This window comes from Paralichthys olivaceus, chromosome 16 (genome assembly GCF_024713975.1).
Source record: "Paralichthys olivaceus isolate ysfri-2021 chromosome 16, ASM2471397v2, whole genome shotgun sequence".
Classification (NCBI taxonomy): Eukaryota; Metazoa; Chordata; class Actinopteri; order Pleuronectiformes; family Paralichthyidae; genus Paralichthys; species Paralichthys olivaceus.
The window spans coordinates 10,440,013-10,463,553 of NC_091108.1; the positions used below are offsets into that span (position 1 = coordinate 10,440,013).

A 23,541-nucleotide genomic window follows, 5' to 3' on the forward strand; every position below is an offset into this window, starting at 1 on the left:
CCATTCTCCGACAAAGAAGAAAGGAACCTATCTCCAATAAAAATAGAGCGCTGAGCAGCGTCCAAGCACCCCCACAATTACAACGACTACGCGTCCCCAGATAATTATGTGAGCCATACATGGGGAGAGAAAGACAGTGGAAGGCAATGGTCACTGAGAAGAAAGAGTGGGGAGATGAGGGAAAGGAGCGCCAACAGCTGGTTTGAATAGATTGTGTGTGGGATGAATTAAAAAGTTGAACCTTTCCCTGGCCGTATTCAGATGTCTGCCTCTGGGTGATTAATCATGGCCGTCAGAACCTGTAATCCTTTTCAATGGGAAACAAATGCAGCCACTGTCCTCTCTCCTCTCCTCTAAAGCGCCCAGGGCCCAGGGCCACCAGCCCGGCTGCCTGGTCACAATACCTGAACCATAGAGGAGGCACCCTGGGGAGCAAGGATGTGTGGACACACTGTAATCTGCTCCAAACATGATGGGATGAACAAAAAAAGCTGGATTTCAACAAAATTGTATGGCACCCTTTATTGGTTTTGTGCATCCTTTTTGTATTCTGCAGTCAATAGTTGAGGCAAGTGGCCCAGCTGCAGGTCCAACACACACACACACACACACACACTGTGACTGTATTTCAGATGAGTTTCAGAGACTTTTTCTCTCTGGCTGCTATCTGTCCTTTATGCTTGCAGCGGCTTTAGTCAGTGAACTTCATGTCACGTTCTTACACGGTGGTAAACAGCTGATCTAGTTTAGAGAAGACAGTGAGAAAGTCAAGAGCCAGCAACATTCAGAGCCCGGGAGAAGAAAGTGTGTCATCAGCATGAAAATAGAAGCCCGCTAACGAATTCCTAATCATATCCCCCATTTCCTCGAGGGGCCGCGCTAAAGAGGTTAAAACACCAGTCGGTAGATGAGAATATGTGGCGCATTAGCTCTGGAGATGATTTGTTGGCATTCCAAAGGATTTCAGTGTTACTGATTGTTAAATTTGCTGCTGTCTCCCGAGAACTACGGCACATGACGGCTCTCTGTGCAGCCGTGTATCCTTTCTGCAAATGTTAAAAGCTCAACAGAGAGTAATTCCTCCTCTATGTCTCCCTCTATATCAGGGCTGCTTAGCACCTACTCTGTCAGTCAATCGAGTGAAATATCTTAAAAGCAAAATGCACCACTTACACATCAAAACCATCAATCCTGACTTAAGCTTGACTGAATCAAGAACATGTCTGTGTGGTGTTTGGAATGTCCTTGAGAAGAGTGCTTCCATACTGATTCTAATGGTGTATATGACCTCAGACTAATCATCTAAAAAAAGCTTAGTATTAAAAAAATCCTCCGTATCCAACAAAAGACAAATGTCAGTGTTCCCGCTGAGTGAAAGAGCGTAAATGTGTGAAAGGTTATGAGGGTAGTAATTCAGCGCGGCTGCAGGAGAAGGTTGGTGTGTGTTGGCAGCATGGCAGACTGTGGAGAATGGGCCATGGCCAGCCGTTTCCAGAGCCTTTGTGTGTCTCTGTTTGACCAGGCGTCTCCCGGTCCACAGGAGCACAGCTTCGACACATATAGCCAAAGGAACAAAGCGGCCATTATCAGCCCTATCTCATCTCCACCCTGCCTCGACTCTCTGACACGCCGGGACAAACAGTGGCAAGGCCCAGCCGCTGCGCTTTGCTGAGGGACTCTGAAGCGGACACTGAAGCGGACTGGGAGGTCCATTAAACACATAGGCGACACCTTAGCTGTGGACAAACATCAACACAATAGCATGCAGCGCTGGTTGCCACGGAGATGGGGGAAAACACAGTACGCTGCCAGCGGTGACAAAGAAAGGGAGGGGTCAGGCATCATGGGCCACTGGCAAGTGAAAAGCCTCCTCAAACTGCCCTGAGACACACAACACCCTCTGCGTCACACACACTGTATACTTAACGCATCCATTCAGTGACATGGAGAGAATAACATTAGGAGCAAGTCATGCACAGGATCTTAATTATTCTCCAGTAATGTGAGCTGTTAGCTAATAAAAGCAGAGTTGTTTTTTTTTTTTTTAAAGGAACGTAACAAGCATATATGCAGTTCATTAAAAAAAAAAGTTTACTTCTACAATCATCATCGTGGGGAGGTGAAATAAAACCAAAAGATTTCAATTGTAAACGTGTCAGTCTATTTTTCTTGTACTTCAAATATCTATGGTCCCGTATTTGTTAATAAAAATTCCCTCAGTGAATTGAGATCATGCAGACCTGTTGTAAAACTTTGTTTGAATAATAAATCATTCAAGTTAGCTGCAAAACACTAGATGTATATTAATTTATCCTGCAGAGACTATGACCCTCAGTTCTCTTCTGTCTCTACTGATCACAGAAAACCAAGTATCCTCTTATTTATTTCATTAATTTGTTGTTTTGGACAAATTAATGAAATAAATAAGAGGATACTTTTTGTTTTTTTCAGAGCTGATGGCTCTGCTCTCCACATGATGAAAAACTTTGACATCGATGTAAGTTTATTCAGAGGAGGTTAATAGTTTAGATGCTTTAAATATTTTCTCCTTTGTGTGTTGTGAAAATTCTCCCTCTCTCCAGGCTGTTAGACCGTTTCTATCTAAAGAAATGTAATGTTGTCAAAAAACATAAAACAAGGTTGTTTTATCACGAAAAGCTGGCATTCTGGAAATACACAGAACCTGTGACTGAGACTGTATATAGATGGATGACACATATCCACTTCCTCCCACTATTCAGAAATGAAGCCAAAATATCCCTGACACAAATGCCATCTTGCATATTTGGAGCCGGAGTCTGTGCAGTAGCAATAGGGGGATGGAGCCGCAGTTGCTAGGCACTCGACCAATCACGAGTCCATCACAGCTGTCAGTCACAATGTCTGACCTAATTTTAATGGCATCAGATAATTAATTAAAACCAAACTTACAGAGGAAATAAGCACTTGAACCAACATCAGCATAATAAAATGGTCCTTGTCCCATCTGCTAACATGGGAGAGGTGGCGATCAAGACAATTTGCCTTCACTTTCCATCATGTCTGTTTTTAACATGTGTACCATTAGCTGTTGGGTTACGGTAAAGACTGATAGCTGAGGATCAGACGTCTTGTTGCTTGCAAAGAATCTTGGGATAGGTTGACCAAAGAGATCCCACCCATTGGAGCCTTTTGTTTCTCTTGGTTTGAAGGACACGTTGGTTGGCCATGTTTGGAGGAGCCATCAAAATGGGACGGCAAAGTTGCGCCACTTGTGCTGAGGTTTTGCTATCAATCTGTTAACAAGTGTTGGTTTTGTTTATTAATGATGAATGTCTCACTTTGACACAACCGCAAATGGTGTTCAGTCTGTGATGGTGTTTGTGCTTTTATGCGTAAACTGTGAGGGTACAAATGAGTGCGGTGGTGAGAGGGAGGTGAGTGAAACAGTCAAAGTGTGTGCAATCAAGCACACAGTGTAGAGTTTCAGTGTTACCATCAGGGAATTTAGAGGATGTTGATACTCAGATCAATGAATTTTCACAAATTTTGATAGTTAAGAGTTTACATCTCTCCGGTTTTAATTCGGGCAGTGGTGGATCTTGGATTTTTCTACATCAGTGGACATAAAGGGGCCACAGTTTACATAGAGGGGCCAAATATATGACCAACATCCAGGCACAACTCCTGATTTAGTAAGGTGCACATTGAAGTCCTTCCTTGTTTACTGGTTGCTCTATAGCCACACATCATTTCATTTATTTTGACAATTGTTACTTGCTCGAACAAATTGTGTTTTTCAAAAAAGCTTAGAAATTATTTGTTTTAACAAATGTTTTTAACAATTGTTAATGTTGTAAGTAAATTAGTAATTTAATAATTAAAAAAAGACAACAAGGTCAATTCAGTGGCCAATCAGATTTCCGCCCCTGGATCCACCCCTCACTTGGGGTATCTCGTGTCCCATTTCAAATGAATGGAGTTTGAATTTTGCCTTTAGATAATGATTCCAAGTGTAAATCCAGTTTAAACCAGGGTGTGCCAAATTCAATTGGACATATTAGCTGAGAGCACAAATACACTTGAATTTATTGAGGGGATTATGGAAATCAGCCGCACATTCAACAGCTCTTCTTGCTTTGATTCAGTTTTCATTTGGCACAAAACAGAAAGTGGTGATTTATGGCTCTTTTCTGCATCACAGGCTTTCGCTGCTCAAGCCTGCTTTCTGTCTCTTTCTCAGTTATGATTGGCGAATAAAACCTGTCGATACAATCATCCCCTCTGACCTCTGAATCTGACAGCACGTCTGCTAAACACTTCAAATATAAGACTAGGAGAACCAAGTCAGTTTTACCCTCCCTCCCTCTTTCTCCCGGTCTCCTCTCCTCCTGTAGAGCTCGTGTGCACAGCTCTCCCTTCTCTCCACCTGCCTGAGCTGCTGTGGCCTTGTCTGAATCCTCTGAATTCCCAGTCCACTGCAGTGTATCCGCCTGGAAACACCACAGATGCCAGCACGTGGTAAGTTGCAGAAAAAACAAGCAAAGTGATGGGATGAAGATGTCAGTTATGGCAAATAGAACTCTGTCACACTCCCATAACATCTCTGTCACTGATTATCAGACCGGAGAATCAAACACACACACACACAAACAATGTCTGTGTGATAAAGAGAAGCACAAGAAGAGCTGAAGGCCCCAGACAAAACTGATTTAGAAATGAAATGGATGGTTTTACTGAAGAGACAAGGGTGTGGTTGTGAAAGAGAACTGAGGAAATAAGGATTGAACAGCAACAATTAAATGTCCTTGTTTATATACATTTTAAAAACCTAAATGATAAGTAGATGTATGCAGCCATGTGTGGCCCGTGATCCAGACCCCAGGGCAATTCATGAGTGGCAAATCAACAACAGCAATTCCTATTTTAAAAGAAAAGTAGCATTCAGTAGAAGACCAACATCCTTCAGGGTGGTTCTTTCCATGGTTGAATGGTCACGGTGAACCTAACACGCCCTTTTCTGCCATGTATCATGGAGACTGTCGAGAAACTTCCAGCTTAACTAGATGAGCCCCACAGATGTGCTTGGATAAATGCTCTTTGTCAGAGTTTGAGTGCCCAACATGCAGGAGAGTTAACAGCTACGACAACTAAAAGTCATTCAGCAGGAGAATTTGTTGCTCTGACCAAACAAAAGAATATAAAGTATTCAAAAGTGTCTGTCACCACTGCAGAGTGACAAATGAAAAAAACACGCCACAAAAAACATATAATTTCTCCTCCAGACTGGGCCAAACCTGAAAAAAGCAGCTGCTATAGTAGCATCATCATCATTACCATCTGACATCAGTAATTAGAAGAAAAGAAGATTGTGAATCAGGTACAATACTAAACAATACAAAACAACTTCTTTCTGAAGGCAATTTGGTTTAGGGTAATGAAGTGACATCATTTAAGTTTTTTGTGCAGAACTCCCACAACCTGAGATATGTGTTAGCATATTATTTTTCGATACAATGACTTTGAACTTTAAAGTCAACAAAATATTTAATTACATTGTCACAAATAGTTTGACCTTATTTCCAAATGCAGTTCAGTGTCACTTGTTAAGCAGTTCCAGGTCCGATTTCACGCTGCTTAATCACTGCAGCTTTCATTGCACTGTGAATAACTTCATTTAAACATGATTCAGTGCCTTTACGTTTGTGGCTGAAATGTGTTAGAAAACAAAGACCCAGCACTGATTTCATATCTAATTTATTTCGGTCCAGACAGCCGTCTGAGTAAAGGGAGGGTCTCGAGCACTTGGGTTGTTTTTCTTGAGTCCTTTGGGGTGGGAGAGAAGGATCACGGGGTGAGGAGTCAAGGGGAGGACAAGGTGACGGATGGAGCCGAGGCATTAGGTCAGCGTCGGAGAGCTGAATCAAGCCGCACCAAGACCCTTCTCCCAACTAACTATGATCAAATACATCATCCGGCTCTGTCAACATGTGTCCAGCTGGACGCTATATCACTTCCACATGTGCACACGGGCCCGGCTATACAGCAACACACATTAACAGGCTTATCAGCACACAGCTCATAGAGGAGCGCTGACAAAAGCAGCATTACAGCAAAAAAAAATTGATGCTTGAAATCAATCTGCGAGTTTCAAAAGGTCATAATGCGCAAAGGAAAACCATATCATGTGTAGAAGGATCCACAAAAAGATATCCAACAAGAGGACATTAATTGAAAACGGGTGAACACGAGTTAAGTTGTTTTAAAATTCAAAACATGTGTGCTTTACACATTACCCAGATAATTAATGCGGCAATCATCACTAGTCGCCATTGGGGTGAGAATTAATCTACAGCAATTTCAAAGAAATGTATCGCAAAGTACAAGATTCTTTTCAGTATTCATCCAACATTCATCCCCAGTATTTCCAATACAGAATTCAATTATGCAGAACACCTGAACAAACAATATCTCACAGCCAATTATTCAGCGCCTTGGAAACCATTGGCAAACAAATTAGCAATGTTAATGTGAGAGAGTCTTGATATTTTTTGGCTTTGTGTGCTAACAAAGGCAGCAAACCCCCCCATTCCCCACTCTTTAACAGATTGGACTTGATTAGCGAATAAAAAGGAACATTGTAGGTGTCAGTCTGGCTGCTCTCCCTCAGACGAGAGGCGTCTTCAGACTGTGATTGGCGAATCTTCTGCATTGTAAAAAATGATGTTTTTCAGCTTCCGTTTGATCAGCGCCATTCTGGTTGACATTTCAGCTTCCACGCAGAACAATGAAAAGCAACCACGAGATATCTTGGCAAGGCTACTGCCCTGTGTATTGATTGGGCAAAGGCCCAACATCCCCTCACTAAAAAGAGATTAAAATATCAGACTTGTCTAAGACATTTATAGAGTCTGTGACCTCAGCCAATGCTAAAGTGGAGTACATACATCATAGTCCATCTCTGTGAGCTGCACTGAGTCTTGAGCTGCACTGACAGAGAGAGGAAAGAGGCTGAACATGCGACTGCACCTTCACAGGCAGTTGCTGAAGGGATTCAGCTACAAGTCGTGGGTGTAAATCAACTTAGTCGCTGTTTCATTAAAAATTCACACCACGTTGTTGCATGTAAATGTTTAACACTGTGAGTGTTGTCTGGGATGCTTCTCTTACACCTTCCTCTTTTTTTTTGGTTAAAATGGATGAGGTGGATTCTGTGGGAACGGCAGGGAGACAAAAGCGTGAAAGATGTGTGTATCCATTCACAGCTCCAGAGGACCTTCATTACAGAGCGAGCAGGTCCTGTCAACATCTTTTCATTACATGGTCCCATATATCCACCCCTGGTGTCCAAATGGTCCGCTCTGTCGCCTGTCAAGAAAAGGCACTCTCGGGGAAAGTCCTCCTATCTCCCCGATCCCCCTCACCACGCCTGATTCCAGACTGCGAGGCGGGAGAGGCCAGGCAGAAAGGGAGGAATCGTGTTTGCCATCAACAGCTCAAGAGAGTAGCATGGCAGCAAGATTGATGACACTCTCCCTGAAAGTAACAAAAGAACTCCTGTGCACGAGGGCCCGCTTATGGGGCTTGATAGAGTTGTCATCCTCTTAATAAACAGCTCTGATATGTCAGTGGCAGTAGCAGCAGGGACGGCATCAAACTCGCCCACCAAGCCATGGGCAGGACCACCTACTGGCATCACAGCACACGCACCCCGTGGGCGATCTCTCCACACACGCGTGTAGGGTTATTGCCGGAGAAGAATAAAGAAAGACAAAAAGATTTCTTTATAGTTGTGCAAGAATGTAAAAGTGAATTATGCAGCAACATCTGTGGGAAAAAATTCAAATTCAACCTGGTTTTGTTGTGATGGGGTTTTTTGCACTTTATGATTTGAAGCTTTACTCAGGAGGAAGATGTTTTCATTGAAGGGCTGATGTGTGTTTGTGTGTGTGACAATAAAACCCACACATTTTACATTATGTTCATGTAGGAGTGCAAATACTTCATACCTGACAAGAGCAAACTGGAGACTAGAACAACACAGTAGAGCATATACCTCCCCCACAGTCCACTTAGATTTTAGTCCCCTAAATATGCCTGATTTGTTTTTTCATTAAGATCAATGAATCATTCTCTGAGAAAAATCTCACAATGTAAAAAATTCTGCATCGTCTCCCTGTAATGGATCCACACCAAAGTTTAATGGGTTCTTCCCTGACCCATATCACATCCTTCCACTAAGTTTCATGAAAATCTGTCACGCAATTCTTGCAAAATCTTGCTCACAAACACACAAATCACCACCAAACAAACTTCTGCAAGTCCGTTGCAGTTGATTAACTTACAGAGACAAGGATGACGTATGTTATGTTGAAAAGTTTGTGCTAAAGAAACAGAGATAATTCATCTGGGGGAATAATTCCACACTGAGAGAAATACACTTTTTCACTTTCTTGTCAAGAATTAAGAAAATATCAGTATAGATAGGGTTAGCATTAGTGTGATTAGCTAAGCTTAGAATAAAGACCAATAAGAACAGGAGGAATCAAAAAAATCTAGTAAGTTAACAAAAAACAAACAACTTCAGTATATCTACATATTAAACAAACAAAGATATGCGCTAAGCTAACATCTCCTGACTGTTTTGTTCTTCAGTTTTAACCAGCTCATCACGATGGAGTAGTAGGACCATGTTGAATAGTCTAGGATAAAGTCATAGCATTACAAGGATACATTTGAAATTGAGAAAAAACTCACAATATTATGAGAATATTATGAGAAAAAACAAATAATTTAATAAAATAAAAGACTGAATCTAAACTTTCCTGCCATATATTAATATACAAAGTCTTCATATAGGAAAACGAAAAACATTGTTTCCTTCAATTCTTTTCAACATGTTAAGTTAAAAACTATAATAAACCTGACAGAGTATACGGAAAATATCAACTATTGTAAAAATAAAAACTACCATTTCCATTCAAAATTGTGGCTTTTAGGGGCATGGATTGTGTGTTCACAGTTTAATTCAAAAACTGAAAAACAAAACAAAGCGACCAAATTTTATCAGGTGTAAACAGCCCACATAAACCGGAGAGACCTGGATGACAGACACACAAATTCATGCCAAGAAAATGGAGCAAAAGAAATCATTTTATACAGTCCGCCACTTACAATATTCACTTATTTTTCACCAGAAACGTTGTTGTCTCTGTCACGATTCAATCTGCAGCACACTCCCCGCACGCTGTATAATACCTAGTTAAAGCCAGCAGGGTGTGAAATGGTATTTGGAAATAAATGAAACTGACTATGAAACAGTGGAGTTGGGAGATATTGCCATGTCAAGATGACAGACAAGTCCTGGAATGAAGCAAAAAAGTTATTATCCCAAAGAAGAGCATGGCTGGATTAAATATAACCCATGATGCCTCACGCTGCTCTGCCTTCATCCTCACTGGAGAGAGAGAGAGTGTAGACAAAAATCACACAGAGGCCACAATCCCAGCAGCAGCTCGTGCTCCTGCTGATTTTCATTTGAACAATCAATAGTATTTCATACAACTGTGCCAATATGTGTTATTGCAAAGTGTTTGGTTATTGATGCTCCATATAAAGTGTTTTGAAGGAGCTTTAGAGGAAGCCGCTCCCTCGGGGCTCCTACTGGCCTGATTTACAGCTGAACTGATGAGTCACAGAGGACACGCTGGGCATTGAAATAGCGACAAGTATGTTGTCGGCCTTATTAATTTTTAAGGTAGTGTGTGTGTCCTGTGGTTTGCAGAGGACGTGCTGATATATGATGTACGAGGGATTGTGGAGGTTATGGGGCCTAATTGTTAAAAGGTTGAATGGGGTGAAGGCGTAGGATGTGCGGAGGGTTATTCATCAACCTGAATCTGCAAATCAGGAGGTGGGTTTTAAAGTTTGACGTGCAATTTACGCAAAAGCTCTTTTTGAAAATATAGCCCTGTAGAATACAGAGTTGCATATTCAAAAATATCTTTAATTTGTGGGTCTGACTCAAAAGAAATGTCTCAATTCACTATGGTGCAATCGCTACAAAGAAAAAATAGCACCACTGTTCCCTGTGTGTTCAATCGTCTCTGCAGATTCCTCCATTAATTATATTTTGACAACCTGCTCACATTACATCACGTGAGATCTAATTTCCATCAAAGTAAATGTTGGATATTTTGTTTTAAATGAACTGCGGTAAATTGTAAAGATTGTTTTTGTATTTAGTTTCACTGTTGAATGTTGTCCACTAAAGAAATATCTACAGGTTTAGGTTTAAATATCACTCATGTTGCTCTGTGACTGGAAATAGAAACAACAGTTCTGCTGGAGGAAGTCCTGTGTTGGTAGCTGCTGCCCTCTGCTGGAAAATCAAAGACATCTCAGCGCTCTCACTCCCAATGTATGTGTATTGACTGTCATTTGCAAGTCTGATCAAATATTAAGCTGATTTAAAGAATCATGGAGCACAAACTGCAGAACAGATCAACCCTGATACAATTCTGGAGAGACTCATTGTGACATATGTTGTGTTTAATTATTGATCCTCTGTTTTATGAACGGATTATACTCTTGTTTCAATTTCCTAATCTCTATGTTGAGCAATTTGCACCTAAGAGAAAGTAGTATGTGGTATGAATAAAACAATTCTCATTATTATTACTATTATCAGTATATATATATGCTTTGCTCACACGATAATTTATCTAGTACAGTAATATGGATACTGCATAAAATCTAAAACTGTAAACTAGCGGTAAAAACATAATAGTAAATGGCCAGTCTATAAATTGTTTAGTTTCATGTGTTTTCTTTATTTACAAATTCAGATGTTTTCATTTTAAAATCTTAATATAATTTCATTAATGTGTCTTGCTTGAATTCTGTTCCTTTGGGTTTAGACTCCATTTGTCTCTGGCCTTAAACACGCTGCTAATTAAACAAGCTCCCACCTCTGAAGGAAATATGAGCTCCATCACTGTCCAGTCCATCAGTCTCCATCTGAAGAGGCAGGATAGTGTCGCATCATCGTTGGTTTTAAAAAGGAGACATCTGTGCTCTTTGCCTCTGGTAGAGTTACTCATGTGTTTAATCTGTAAGAAAATTATCAGTATGATAAAATGAGAAGAGGACGTGAAATATTAAAGCAGGAAAACTTTGAGTCACTTCAGTTCTATGTTGAAATGTGCAACACTTTATCAAAGTTAGTGATAAAACTTGTGGTCTCTTCTGCATCATCCAGTTGCTGCACTGACGTATTCTTGTTCCAGAATATATAAAATAGATAGTGATGAATATAGAGCCTGGTTATTCATAATGATTTGTCCTGTTGATGTCATGTTTTTACCATTCAGTCTTACAATGGAAGAAAGCATCAGTTTAACTGAGGCACAAGAGAGACTCAAAATACATCAAATTAATCCACAAATAATTCTAATTTATACGTTGTGAAAAAATTGCTTTTCTGTAAGATTTCTTGGACTTTGGAGATTCCTTCTAACTTCTTGAAAAAGTATACTTTGACATTGCTTAAGTAGTATGTGTGGTATTCTGCCTTCATTTTGTTTAAATTTACAATATGGTAATACTGGAGAAATATTCTAATCAAATCAATATATTGAAATTACTCAGCCTTAAGCAGAATACATATATTTTGTTTTAGTACTTTCCTAATGTAAGGAAATCCAGGTCTGTCAGGGGATTCAGGGTTAATATAAGCAGAGTTATCTATTATGATATCAACATATTCTCCCTTATTGTCCTCGAGTCCATCAGATCTTTCACTAAACTGCAAAACTGCAAAGAAACAAACAGAATTGATGATTATGTGATGGAGAAAATATGAGATTTCGAGGCCAAAAACTGTTCGAGCAAAGAACAGGAGATTGAAGGAGATAGGAAATTCACTGTGGACGTTAAAGGACGGAAATATAATCCATGTCAACAAACATTCATACATGAAAGAGCTTGTTAATATTAATACTGTTTATTTCTAAATTTAGTTGACGTGCATCATGCTCACCAGTTTGAATCCGGGGCATCGTTTTGCCGGAGGACCACAGGCTGGTAAGATACATGTTTATGGACGAGGAGCATTTCCGCATGAGCTTCAGTGGGGAAATCTGCCCTCTGCGTTCAGGAGCAGGTTCAAAGAAGTGTCTAGCTGCCATCACAGAACCAGGTGGTGCAGCGTGGAATTTTCACTTTGGGCCCACAACTCCTAATGACAACCTTGAGCCACTGTGTGCAGAGACCACAGCCTGGAGGAGACATGTCCATCATGTACCAGGACAAAGTCTGGTCCTGGGAAAAAGTTGAAGAAGGGGAAAGTAATAATTGACAAAAGATGATACTGTGTAGAGGGATTCAGGGACATTCAGCAGCAGGGGCCATGTTTTTAATGTCCAGTTAATTCATGGGATGTTCACGCCAGTGTCAGTGTTTTCCTATTCAGAGCTGCTCTTGTAATTAGGAGGTTCCATTTGTCAACTGTGTTTGTTTTGTCCATCTGTCTGTTTATTAGCAGGATTATGCAAAAAGCTACAGGACTGTACGAAAAATGTAACCTTGATCATGCACAATGTATTCATGTTCATTTTCCCCATTTTGGTGCAGTTTCAGATAAAAATCTGGATCTACTGAATTTGAATGCGGTTTCATGAGGGGACCTTTGGGCTCTCTGACTGCCTGTCTAGTTACTTTTGTTTTCATATATAACTTCCTCCTGGTTTCATTTAAATATCTGTTTTAGGCTGTTACATTCACATCCCTGTACGATTACTTTGAACTCCAACTAATTCCTGTTTTACTTTGAGATTGTGTCCTAATATTTCATTTGGTAGTTTAACTTCCTGTCTTTCTCTTCCTCTGTTCCCTGGTGTGTTTCATCTGTTCCTAATCACTTCTGTCTCCTGTGTGTATTTAACTCTTTGTTTTTCCCGTCACTCACGTCAGTTTGTGTGTGTGTGTTTCCAGTGTTCTCGCAGTGTGTCTGTTTCCTGTGTTTTTCTTCATTCTCACTTCATGATTTTGTTTTTATTGTGTTTTCCCTTGTGCCAACCTTTGGATTTAGTACCTGCTGTCCTGCCCGCTTGAAATCCAACCTGCCAGTGAGAGTTTTCATTTATTAAAAACCACCTCGCTGCTACAAACCTGTTTTTGTGTCTGCATTTGGGTCCAAAAAACCTCCAAACCTCATCAATATAAACATAGACTCACCAGACATTCCCTTGTTTGATTTGCTGGACTCTCTTGACTTCTTCTCAACTTCCAGCTTGTCTTGTCTAACTTCCAGCTTGTCTTGTCTAACTTCCAGCTTGTCTTGTCTAACTTCCAGCTTGTCTGTCTAACTTCCAGCTTGTCTTCGGCCTGCTAGCTTCAGCGTTAGCCTGTTATTTTGAGCGTCCCAGCTGCGCCACCTTGGTTGTCAGTCCTCACCTCTGGCCTCCTGCCTGACCTCTTGAGCAGTCCAGCCTTTGCTGACACCCACAGTGGTAAGGCCTTTCTTCTTGACCTCGGGGTTGTCGCCTGAGATCTTCTCCCCGTCCATGTTTTGCCCCTGGGACGTCTGCTCAGGGTCTCTTGCCCTGCCCCTCACACAGCACTCTGACCCTCTTGCATTTATTGAAGGCAACCATTTCAACCTATTTTCGCATTTGGGTCAAAAAAACAAAACATTGATAAAAATCCCGACATTTAAATGCAGCAAAGATTGGAGGAAGGGTTGAAAATAATAGATATATTTTTTCTCTTCATTCTCATCCAACTACTCGTTTCCCATTAATCTGGTGACCCTATGTCGGGGCCTAACCCCCAGAGTGGTAACAACTGGACTGACCTAAGTGTGTGGTTAAAACCAGCTTTACTCATTCTAGATTTTCTTTAGAGGGAGGTTATGTTCTCACCTTGTCCGTTAGTTTATTACTTGGTTAGTATGTTTGCTCTTAAGCACTATTACACAAAAACAACTGAAGTGACTTCAATGAACCTTGGTGGAAGGATGTGGGTTCGGGGAAGAACCGATCAGGAGATATCAGATCAGAGAACTTTGGTGCAGCTTGATTGAATTTAGGGACTGCTGGGCCTTGGTCATGTGCTGTTGAGTCCCATTCTGGTTTATTTAACGTCATTGCACAGTTTTATACTTTATGCCTTGCCTGTTAATCTGCTTTGTTATGCACCAAACACCAAAGCAAATATACAATGAAAACATATTTGGTAATCAATCTGATTTAAAAGATAACATGTTTTTTTTCATGCATCACTATAGATGCATTTTACACATAATTTTCTCACTTGGGCATCCAGTGCAAAACCAGTTTGAACCAACACCAGACGATTACTCTTCTTGGGGATTACGTAATTTCCCCCCTGCACAATCTTGCAGTGACTTATTTGCACCACGAGGTGGCGTCGCAGACAAAGAACTACACGTGGGCAGAGTTGTACATTTTGCTCCACGTTGCTGGGTCATGGAAGCACGTTTTATCTTCATATATATTAACAGCAGCTCTGGGTCTGAGGCCAGTCCACACTTTTAATTCCTCATGGATTGATGTTAGGATGAGGAGCACGCACGCGCTCAGAAGAAGGAGTCACGTTACGCATCGTAACACGCACGCGGTCGGTCTCCTGCTCGGGGGGCGTTGCGGCTCCGGGTTTGTCCAACAACTCCGACCAATCAGCGAGCAGCCCCTGTTCTTATAAAAAGGGCCGGACCCGGCTTCACGGTACCGGAGAATGAGAGAAACACTGGCGAGACAACACACGACGAGACACTGGACCCGTCTGTCCTTTAGTTTTTATTTCGACTTCCTCGTTTCTCCAGGTAATTCTTTCACTTTCTCTCTCTCTTCCTCCTTCGGTCTCTCAGACTTTCACAGACTTTCAGACTCTGATCCGTGTGATCCAGCGTGTGTTTGTAGTGTTCTCGTGTTGATCCTGGTGTTAGTTGTGATATTTTCTGTGTGTTGGTGATGGATTACAACCAGGAAGCTTTTGATGTAATGTTGCATCATCGGTCGTTACCCGTGGCAACAGCAAACAACCGCGTGATCCTCACCCTGTTTCCTCCTTATCGTTTATTATTGGAGGTGGAATTGGAATCCGCAGTGTGTTTGTTTTAATTCAGTCTTAATATTCATGCACAAGAGGTGTGGAAGTGTCTTTGTTTTCCAAGTGGAAAGTGAGGAAAATGCCGGAAGAAAGAGACAATGGTGTTTTACGCAACGTGTGATCCAGAACGCAGCAATGGGTCCCATCCTCATCTCGTTTACCAGTATCCCTCCTTCTCCTCCTCAGGTGTGTTATAGTAGGAGAGAAGATGGCCACGTCCGAAAGCGCCAGCTTGAGTAAAGCTGTCAAACAGCAGTACATGGAGCTCCCTCAGGGGGACAAAGTCCAAGCCATGTACATTTGGGTGGATGGGACCGGAGAGGGCCTCCGCTGCAAAACCAGGACCCTGGATTTTGAGCCTAAGAGCATTGAAGGTAAGAAACCTCCTGACTTTTGAAAAACTCATAAAGAGGATGCCCTGAATGTATATAAAATTGCCTCCATCCTCCTCCTCCTGCTGCTGCAGATCTCCCTGAGTGGAACTTTGATGGCTCCAGCACCTACCAGGCCGAGGGCTCCAACAGCGACATGTACCTGGCTCCTGCTGCCATTTTCCGAGACCCATTTCGTAAAGACCCCAACAAGCTTGTCCTGTGTGAAGTGCTGAAGTACAACCACACACCTGCAGGTAACAAACAAGCTCAGATCATGTAAAGTAATATTATAAAGACTCCCAGTGAAATCCTGCTGCTCTCCATTGAATAACATGAGAGTAATATATCGTAACTGAAATAGTAGTTGACGTGAAGCAATGACTCAAGTAATTTGACAGTGTGTGTATGTGTTTGTGTGTGTGGCATTACTTTATAAGGAGAATTATGATGTCCAGCACTTGTTTGGAAAATGTCTTATCATTTCTAGATTTTATCTTGGATAAACAAGCATGTAATGTAATTATGTCATTAGTGTACCTGCTGCTATGACAACTTAATTCTGCCCATGGGGGATTAATAAAGTCATCTATCTATATATGTAATGAGGGACAACTTTGCCAAATGTTCATAATTTGGAATATTTCAGTCCTGGTATGTTGTCTTCAAATGAGGGACACACACACAGTAGCATGCTCACACACACACACACACACACACTCACATTTCATTGACCCTACACAAATGCACACATTTGCACTTGCAGACATCCATTCATTCTTATGCATGAGGTTTGTAGCCCTTCAAAGCAGATTTAGGAAAAATGAGAAACTGAAATGATTCTATAAATGACGAATTGTTTTACAGCTTACATTTGTAACCCTGGTACCCTAAATCTATTTTTTTTTATTGTTGCCTTTTCTGCAGAAACCAACCTTAGAATCACATGTAAGAAAGTGATGGAGATGGTGGAGGAGCAGCATCCTTGGTTTGGCATGGAGCAGGAGTACACCATCCTGGGCACAGACGGACACCCATTTGGCTGGCCATCTAACGGTTTCCCAGGACCACAAGGTCAGAAGAAAGTGTTTCTCTGCATTTCTCCGTTGGGAACATGTCTCAATGGGTGGTTGGTTTAACAATCGTCATATTTGCAGGTCCATATTACTGTGGTGTGGGAGCTGACAAAGCCTATGGTAGAGATATAGTGGAGGCACATTATAGAGCTTGTCTCTATGCTGGAGTTGACATCTGTGGCACAAATGCAGAAGTGATGCCTGCTCAGGTAATGACAGTAAAAATATGCTTTTATGGTTTTAGAATGTCAGTTTGACCTGTAATTTATAATGACATATGATGTGTGTGTGTATTCAGTGGGAGTTCCAGGTTGGCCCTTGTGAAGGGATCAACATGGGTGATCATCTCTGGGTGGCACGTTTCATCCTGCACCGTGTCTGTGAAGATTTTGGCGTTGTTGCCTCATTTGACCCAAAGCCAATCCCTGGTAACTGGAACGGTGCTGGCTGCCATACAAACTTCAGCACAAAGGAGATGAGGGAAGAAGGTGGATTAAAGTGAGTGTCCAAAGCTTTTTTTGTTCTTGCTAATTTTGCATGAATAATTAAATGTTTCTGATGGAGAATCTTGTGATTTCTGCTTTCAGAGCCATTGAAGAGTCCATCGAGAAGCTTGGGAAGAGGCACAGCTATCACATCCGTGCCTATGACCCCAAAGGGGGGCTCGACAATGCCCGTCGTCTCACCGGCCACCATGAAACCTCAAACATCGACGAATTCTCCGCCGGTGTGGCTAACCGCGGAGCCAGCATCCGCATTCCTCGTAACGTCGGCCAGGAGAAGAAAGGCTACTTTGAGGACCGCCGCCCATCTGCCAACTGCGACCCGTACAGTGTGATCGAGGCCCTCATCCGCACCTGTTTGCTGAATGAGGAGGGAGACGAACCTGCGGATTACTAAATCCACATCTCATTGACTGACTACCACTGCCCTCCTGACTTTATCTTTTCTTTTAAGCTAGTACTGTATTTTTTATTTTTTCCTCTCCCTCTGAGATGATTTTAATGCATTTTAATGGCTTAAAGTTGGCTGGTCAACTTAAAATTTGACAAGGTAATAGCAGGGTATGTCTTTCCCCTCCACTTTTGAAGGGATTGGCTTTTGTAACACTGTTTTATAACCCATGTCATTTCCCGTATGTCTGTAACTGAAAGAACTAAAGCACATGAACACTGAAGAGTAGAGCTGCTAAGGCTGGACAGCATGTCGAACTTAATAAATCTGACTAGTTCATGTACTGTTAATGTAAGTTGACCTGCCTTTTCGAGTATCCAGTCTTCGATGTTACTAATTCTTTGATTTTTATGAAGTGTCTATTTTTAAATGGCAACGTTCGATGTCGTCAGATTTTGGCACACTTGATTTTGACAACTTGTAGGTACACTTTGTAGATGTCTATACCCAGACGTATGTTGTTGAAATGTGGTGGATCTGTCTATAATGCCATTTGTAGATTTCCTTAAGGAGTTTTATCCTTTTGTTAACTGCGATATTGTAATGCACCTGATTTGGTAAAACATCAACTTTACTGAAGCTGGTGTTTTTTATTGATACATTTAAAACTTTTATTTTTATCACAACATGGCTGTGTGACTCATGACTTAAAAAAGGAAAAAGATTAAAAGAATAGGTCAACACTTTGGGAAATATGCTTTTTTTTGTTTATCTTACCAAGGTTTGGATGAGAATATTAATGCTGCTCTCATATATGGACAAACAAAGGCCTTTGAAGCTTCGCAGACTTACTTTAACTCTGAATCAAGCCAGGCTAGCTAAGCTAAAGCTAGCAACCTGTTAAAAATGCACCCCTGAATCTGCACTAAGGCCTCTGAAGCTCACTAATTCTTTGGTTGATTAATTTAGTTAACTTGGAATAGAGCCTGGCTAGCTGTTTCTTGTCTTTGCAAATGCTAAACGGTTATTTAAGAAGGCGTGGAGGCATCTAAAGCTCACTAATCAATACTCATGTAGATTAATCTTGTAATGTTGTTTCGAGCCAGGCTAGCTGATTTTATGTTAAGCTAACTGACTGCAGCCAGTGGTGGTATTGATCTTCTCATTTAACTCTTTTACATAACAAAGCTTATTTCTCAGAAGAAAACTAAAACATTAGCTTGTCATTGTTTTTGGTTTGGCGCAGATTGGATCATTCATAAAACTTAAACCAACACTTGACTAATTAAGTGCTAAACTCTCGCAACTGAAAGTTTGATCAACTTGCGAGCACAAATTAATTCAAAATAACTTAACATCTAGTTGACTGAAGGAGCAGCTGAAATTGAACCGTGGCCTGAAATGTGTCTCATATTCAAAAGCTGTTTAAACAGGTGGTGACACAGAAATTCAACAGAAGCAGTAAACAGCTAAAAGTAAAGCAACGTGTACATGAAGGTAAAACTCATAAAAGCCCTACGGCCACTGCTGCTTGTGCCATATGTTGTGATGTTTCAGTCAGGCTGGTGTCTTGGCAGGGGCTGAACAGCTGCTTTGTTCTGGACAGTGTTTTTTTAGGGCCGTGTGGGAAGTAACCGGACACTTGTTCACTCACAAGACAGTTATTAAACTCCACTGCTACAGCCCGAGGCCAGTATACCCAGAAGTGTTGAGTCATAAACAATACAGCAGTACCACAGATTGTTGTGGCTGAGCACTACACTTGCTTTGTCTTGATCCTGTTATTGACAGAGAAAACACAAGCTGGACGAGCATCAGGTCAGAGCTTGGCGGCAGAAAGCACCAAACATAAGTGAAGGATTACTGCTAAGAGTTCATCTAAAGATATCTTTAATACTCCAGCATATTTAAAGTTCCCGCATATGACCAGCTCATAAAGGGCTCATGGCATCAATGAAGTTTCCGAGAGTTTGGAGTCATAACTTCACGGGGGTAAACACAGTGAAGCAATTCTTTGTTTTTGTGTCGACAGAATCAGGAGACATTTCGACCACACTTCACGCGGAATAAACATTTACTTCTGGTGTCCTCTCTCTACAAAGGGGGGAAGGGCAACAGAGTTTGCTTGGAGACCTTTCCCCTACATCCCAGCTGCCCCCACAACAGAACATTAGTCAGGTCATTGATTGGCTTTGCCAGGAACAAGTTGACCAATCGTAAAAGCTGAGGGCAGGTTCAATCCTGCTTCAGAGGGTGTCCTTTGGCCCAAAGCCAACATGTGTACTCTAACTTTGTTTTGGTTAGTCTGAAACTTCTCCGTCCTTTCAAACTCCCTCTCGGTGTTTGAGAGTCATAGATTTGGGGGAAAACTGCTTAAATTGTTTCCTGTAACATCAACACTATGCTACTTTTTATGGTACAAACGTAATTCCAGTGCAGTTGGGGATAATCTGGCACAAAAATATGTCTGCTTCTGTCTGCATTCATGTTGTAGCTGCTGTGCAGAGTAACTAGAAAATAGTGGAGGAATAACAGGGGATAAGTCCCACATGTGCTTTCATTTCTCACCAAGATGACCTTGACCACAAAAAACATCCACCAACTGCCACACAATTACAGGGGAACTAAACTGCATCAAAGCGGAGAATTCCCAGTAACTCCTCGTATTCCCAGTAAAACCTCCATTCCCAGACACAAACAAGAACACTGTGTTCTTTTCCCCAACACATCCCCTAACCCCACCTGTGCCAATATTTTTATAACCCTGTAGACATATGGATAGACAGAACATGGCAAAAAGCTTATGTAGTCACAGAAAACTCAATGGATTTTTTTGAATCCAGCTCGTCACTGGGTATTAACTTCCTCTCATTTATCACTTGAAATGTATCATGGCGTCTCAGGATGTTTACCACCTCGCTACAACGTCTGAAAGCCATCTCCTGCTTTTGTCGTTTCAAAGCTTAATTGCGGGGTTCCATTTGCAAAAACGAATCCAAGCCACCTTCTGCCTGGGAAGCTCACACGGCGGGGGAGACGCTGGACAAAAGATGGAGAGGGATGCTGCCTTGTTGCTATGACAACCACCGGAATGCACAGGCTGGATCGTGGTGGTTCTTGTGTGGCGAGAGGGAGGGGAAACATCCATGTTATGTAAGGAGGGGGGAAAAAAACATGAAATGGGGTCTCATAAATGGGGACGCACAATAGCCCCCTGGCCAAATACGGCTTTAAGATGCTGGTTAGTGAGCTCTCACACATATTAATAAAACTGTGGCTCACATTTTGGTGATCTAACATTTAATAGCACATGGAGGTGCAATAAAAGTAGCATGTGCACTGTGCAACCATCATTTTTAATGGTTGCAGCTTTGCTGTCAGTGTGTGTTCTGTAAGATTGTCCTCACTTTTGCAGTGTTGTTGTGTAACACATCATACTGGCTCAAACCAGTATGAGCTCTTCCTTCCACAATGTGCAACAGAAGAAGGGAAGTCTGCATTAAAGCCACAACTTAGGACCAGAGAGAACTGTGACATTGTCAGAACAACTTGGGAATAAACTGTAGCTTTGTGGTTTTTGTGCAGATTAATGCACAAGACATCTGCAGCAGATGAAGAGGAAATTTCAGTGGAGGACAATATCGGCTCATGGCTCTTTTCTTGGCTTGCAGAAAAAAGAAGGAGGAAAAGAAGCAATATGATGCGTATCAGAACATCTGCAGGGGTTTTGGGTTTTTGGTTTAGATAGAAACACTGACCAACATATAGATGTTTGTATGAACGTAGTTTCATCAGGAGCTAAATCTAGTTTTCTCAGAATAGCTTTAACCGCTCTTGCAGATCCCTCTCTCCTACACATGCACACACATTATTTCCCCTCCCATGCATCTGAACAACCGACTGCACGTGCTCACATGCATTCTCAGAAACACATGTGCGAACACAACCCTGTCTGCAGGGGCAGAGAGTAACAACCCCCTGCATATTTGCTTCCACGGCACATGCACACACATTCACATGGTTTGGTATTTTCACACAGACAGATGCAATGTTCAAGACAAGCAGCATCCTGACTGGCTGAGTGCTGCCATGTGATTGGGCTGTCGCTAGATCTGATGCAGCCCCTCTAGCTTACCTGCACCCTGATTGGTCACGCCGTTATGTATGACACAGTGACACAGTTTTGTACAGCTGCAGCACAGACACTTAGGTCAGTCTTCCTTTAGTTATTGGAAGAAGATTCTGTAGATGTCAACGATCAGCGTTCATCCAGGTGAAATGATGTAAAAAACTTGAGAGGAACATTTCAGTGTGTTAAATCTATTTCCTGCTGAGTTACAATGCTGTAAATGTGGAATAAAGTGCAGATGTCTGCTCACCTATCATGATCCAAAGGAATTTCCACTTTTAAAGCATTTAAGATTATAACTCCCTGTAGCTGTACACTTTGTACGTGGATGTGAACTACTTGGACTGCTGGGCAAAATCCACATTTAAATAGTTTGCACTACAGCAATTTTTCCCCACAATCCCCCTGCTATCCTTTAAAATGCCCCTTTGTTCTACATTGTTGCAAAAAGTGTCGGCCATCAAGTCCTGCTACTTGGACAAACAAGTGATGAACTTATAGTTCAAATGTAGCTTTTAGTTCACAGACTGTCCGTGCAGTCACAGGGAGTTGTACTCAGTGTCCCTGTGGTTCAAACAGTCCACACTTTCATGACTGAATAGCTGGCCGGACTCCAGTACTTTTCCATCTCCAAATACATAAGAAGTTCCTCCCTCCCCCGAAAAATGTCCAACTGATTTATCTGTCCCTTCTTTAACACACACACAATGGCTGACCCCCATACCCCACCTCGAGTCCGCCTTCTGTTTTCCATATTGTGGTGAGAGGTCAAGGAAAAACCCCAAAGGTCCAACAAAAAACTGTAGAGTTATAGGATAGTAGCAAGAGATTCTAAATGTACATTTTCTTTATGTTTTTCCAGAAAATCACGTCATTTTTAAAAACTGACATAGCATGAAATTATATTGGTTTATGAGCCAGACTCCTCCATTGCAGCAGCTGACAGTTCATAAAATGGTCCATTAAAATGAGGAGGTGCAGGATACCTAAAGCTGCAAGGTATGAAAATTGCACATTCACATAATTATACAAATATACATACAAACTAAAAAGGCACTCAGTAGAACTCATACCATCACCAAAGGCCCAACATTCCCCTTACATCCAATCAAGCTGCACCAAAATTCACACACTCACAGATATCAGTTCCCTACCAGTTTCCCTGTTTTCAATGTATTTGTCCCATCTATCAATGCTGCCATAAGAAATGTATTCACCCCCTTGAAAAACCGGCTCTCTGGTGTTTTCTACCCTCCCATCTTTCCACCATAATGCTATCATCCAAATCCAGTCACATGCACCACAGTGGGCCACTTGTAGAGGGCCAAACATATTCTAGTGATCCAGTCTTGTGCAAGAAGGAACCTTGAAAATCTGTGTGGTCATCTTTTTTTTTTTTTAAATGACTCTGTTGGAAAAAGCAATAAAGAAATAAACAATAAAAAAATCCCTTGATCATCCACACTTTGAACCATAAGAATCAGCATTTGGCTTTCAACTCTATCGATGTTTTTGTCAACTTAAACTGACCCAGGTCCATATTTTTGGTCTGTTTCCAGGTTACTATCTGATCAAATGGGATGTGAAGCATGTTTTCTTGTATGCTACACACCCTCTTGGTCTATGTCAGCAAAATGTTCTCAAGAAGCAACTAGTGGTTTTTTTGTGTGACAATGAAATTTGCTTTAGCACTCCCTTGTTTGCTTTCTGCTGTCTGGCGGATCCTGTCTGTCAGCTGCTGAGTAAGTAATAAAAACAACCAGGACCTGACTAATATACTGAAATAGAAATACATGCAGGAGAGAGTGTAGCTTGTTTTGCAGGATGAGGAAATAGTGGATTATGTGGAATATTATACAAGTTGTTTTGTATGAAGGAAAACAGGGTTCGTTTCAGAAACAGCACGAACCACAAATGTAGCATTTGTTTGTTTATTGCTGACTCAATATATCTGCATTTC

The 23,541-nt window shown here is 41.5% G+C and overlaps 1 protein-coding gene and 1 long non-coding RNA gene across 2 annotated transcripts; one reads left to right on the forward strand and one right to left on the reverse strand.

The window, feature by feature from the left end:
- Positions 1-10,793: 10,793 nt before the first annotated feature.
- Positions 10,794-13,625, reverse strand: LOC109640363 (uncharacterized). Its single transcript, XR_002203494.2, has 3 exons — positions 13,216-13,625; positions 12,020-12,300; positions 10,794-11,090 (listed from the first exon to the last, which is right to left on the reverse strand). It is a non-coding gene; the product is annotated as an uncharacterized lncRNA (long non-coding RNA).
- A 791-nt stretch (positions 13,626-14,416) lies between these two features.
- Positions 14,417-18,195, forward strand: glula (glutamate-ammonia ligase (glutamine synthase) a). Its single transcript, XM_020104017.2, has 7 exons — positions 14,417-14,824; positions 15,298-15,485; positions 15,578-15,739; positions 16,410-16,556; positions 16,640-16,767; positions 16,857-17,056; positions 17,146-18,195. The coding sequence occupies exons 2-7, from the start codon at positions 15,320-15,322 to the stop codon at positions 17,456-17,458; spliced, it is 1,116 nt and encodes a 371-aa protein (XP_019959576.1). The 5' UTR covers positions 14,417-14,824; positions 15,298-15,319; the 3' UTR covers positions 17,459-18,195.
- Positions 18,196-23,541: the final 5,346 nt, after the last annotated feature.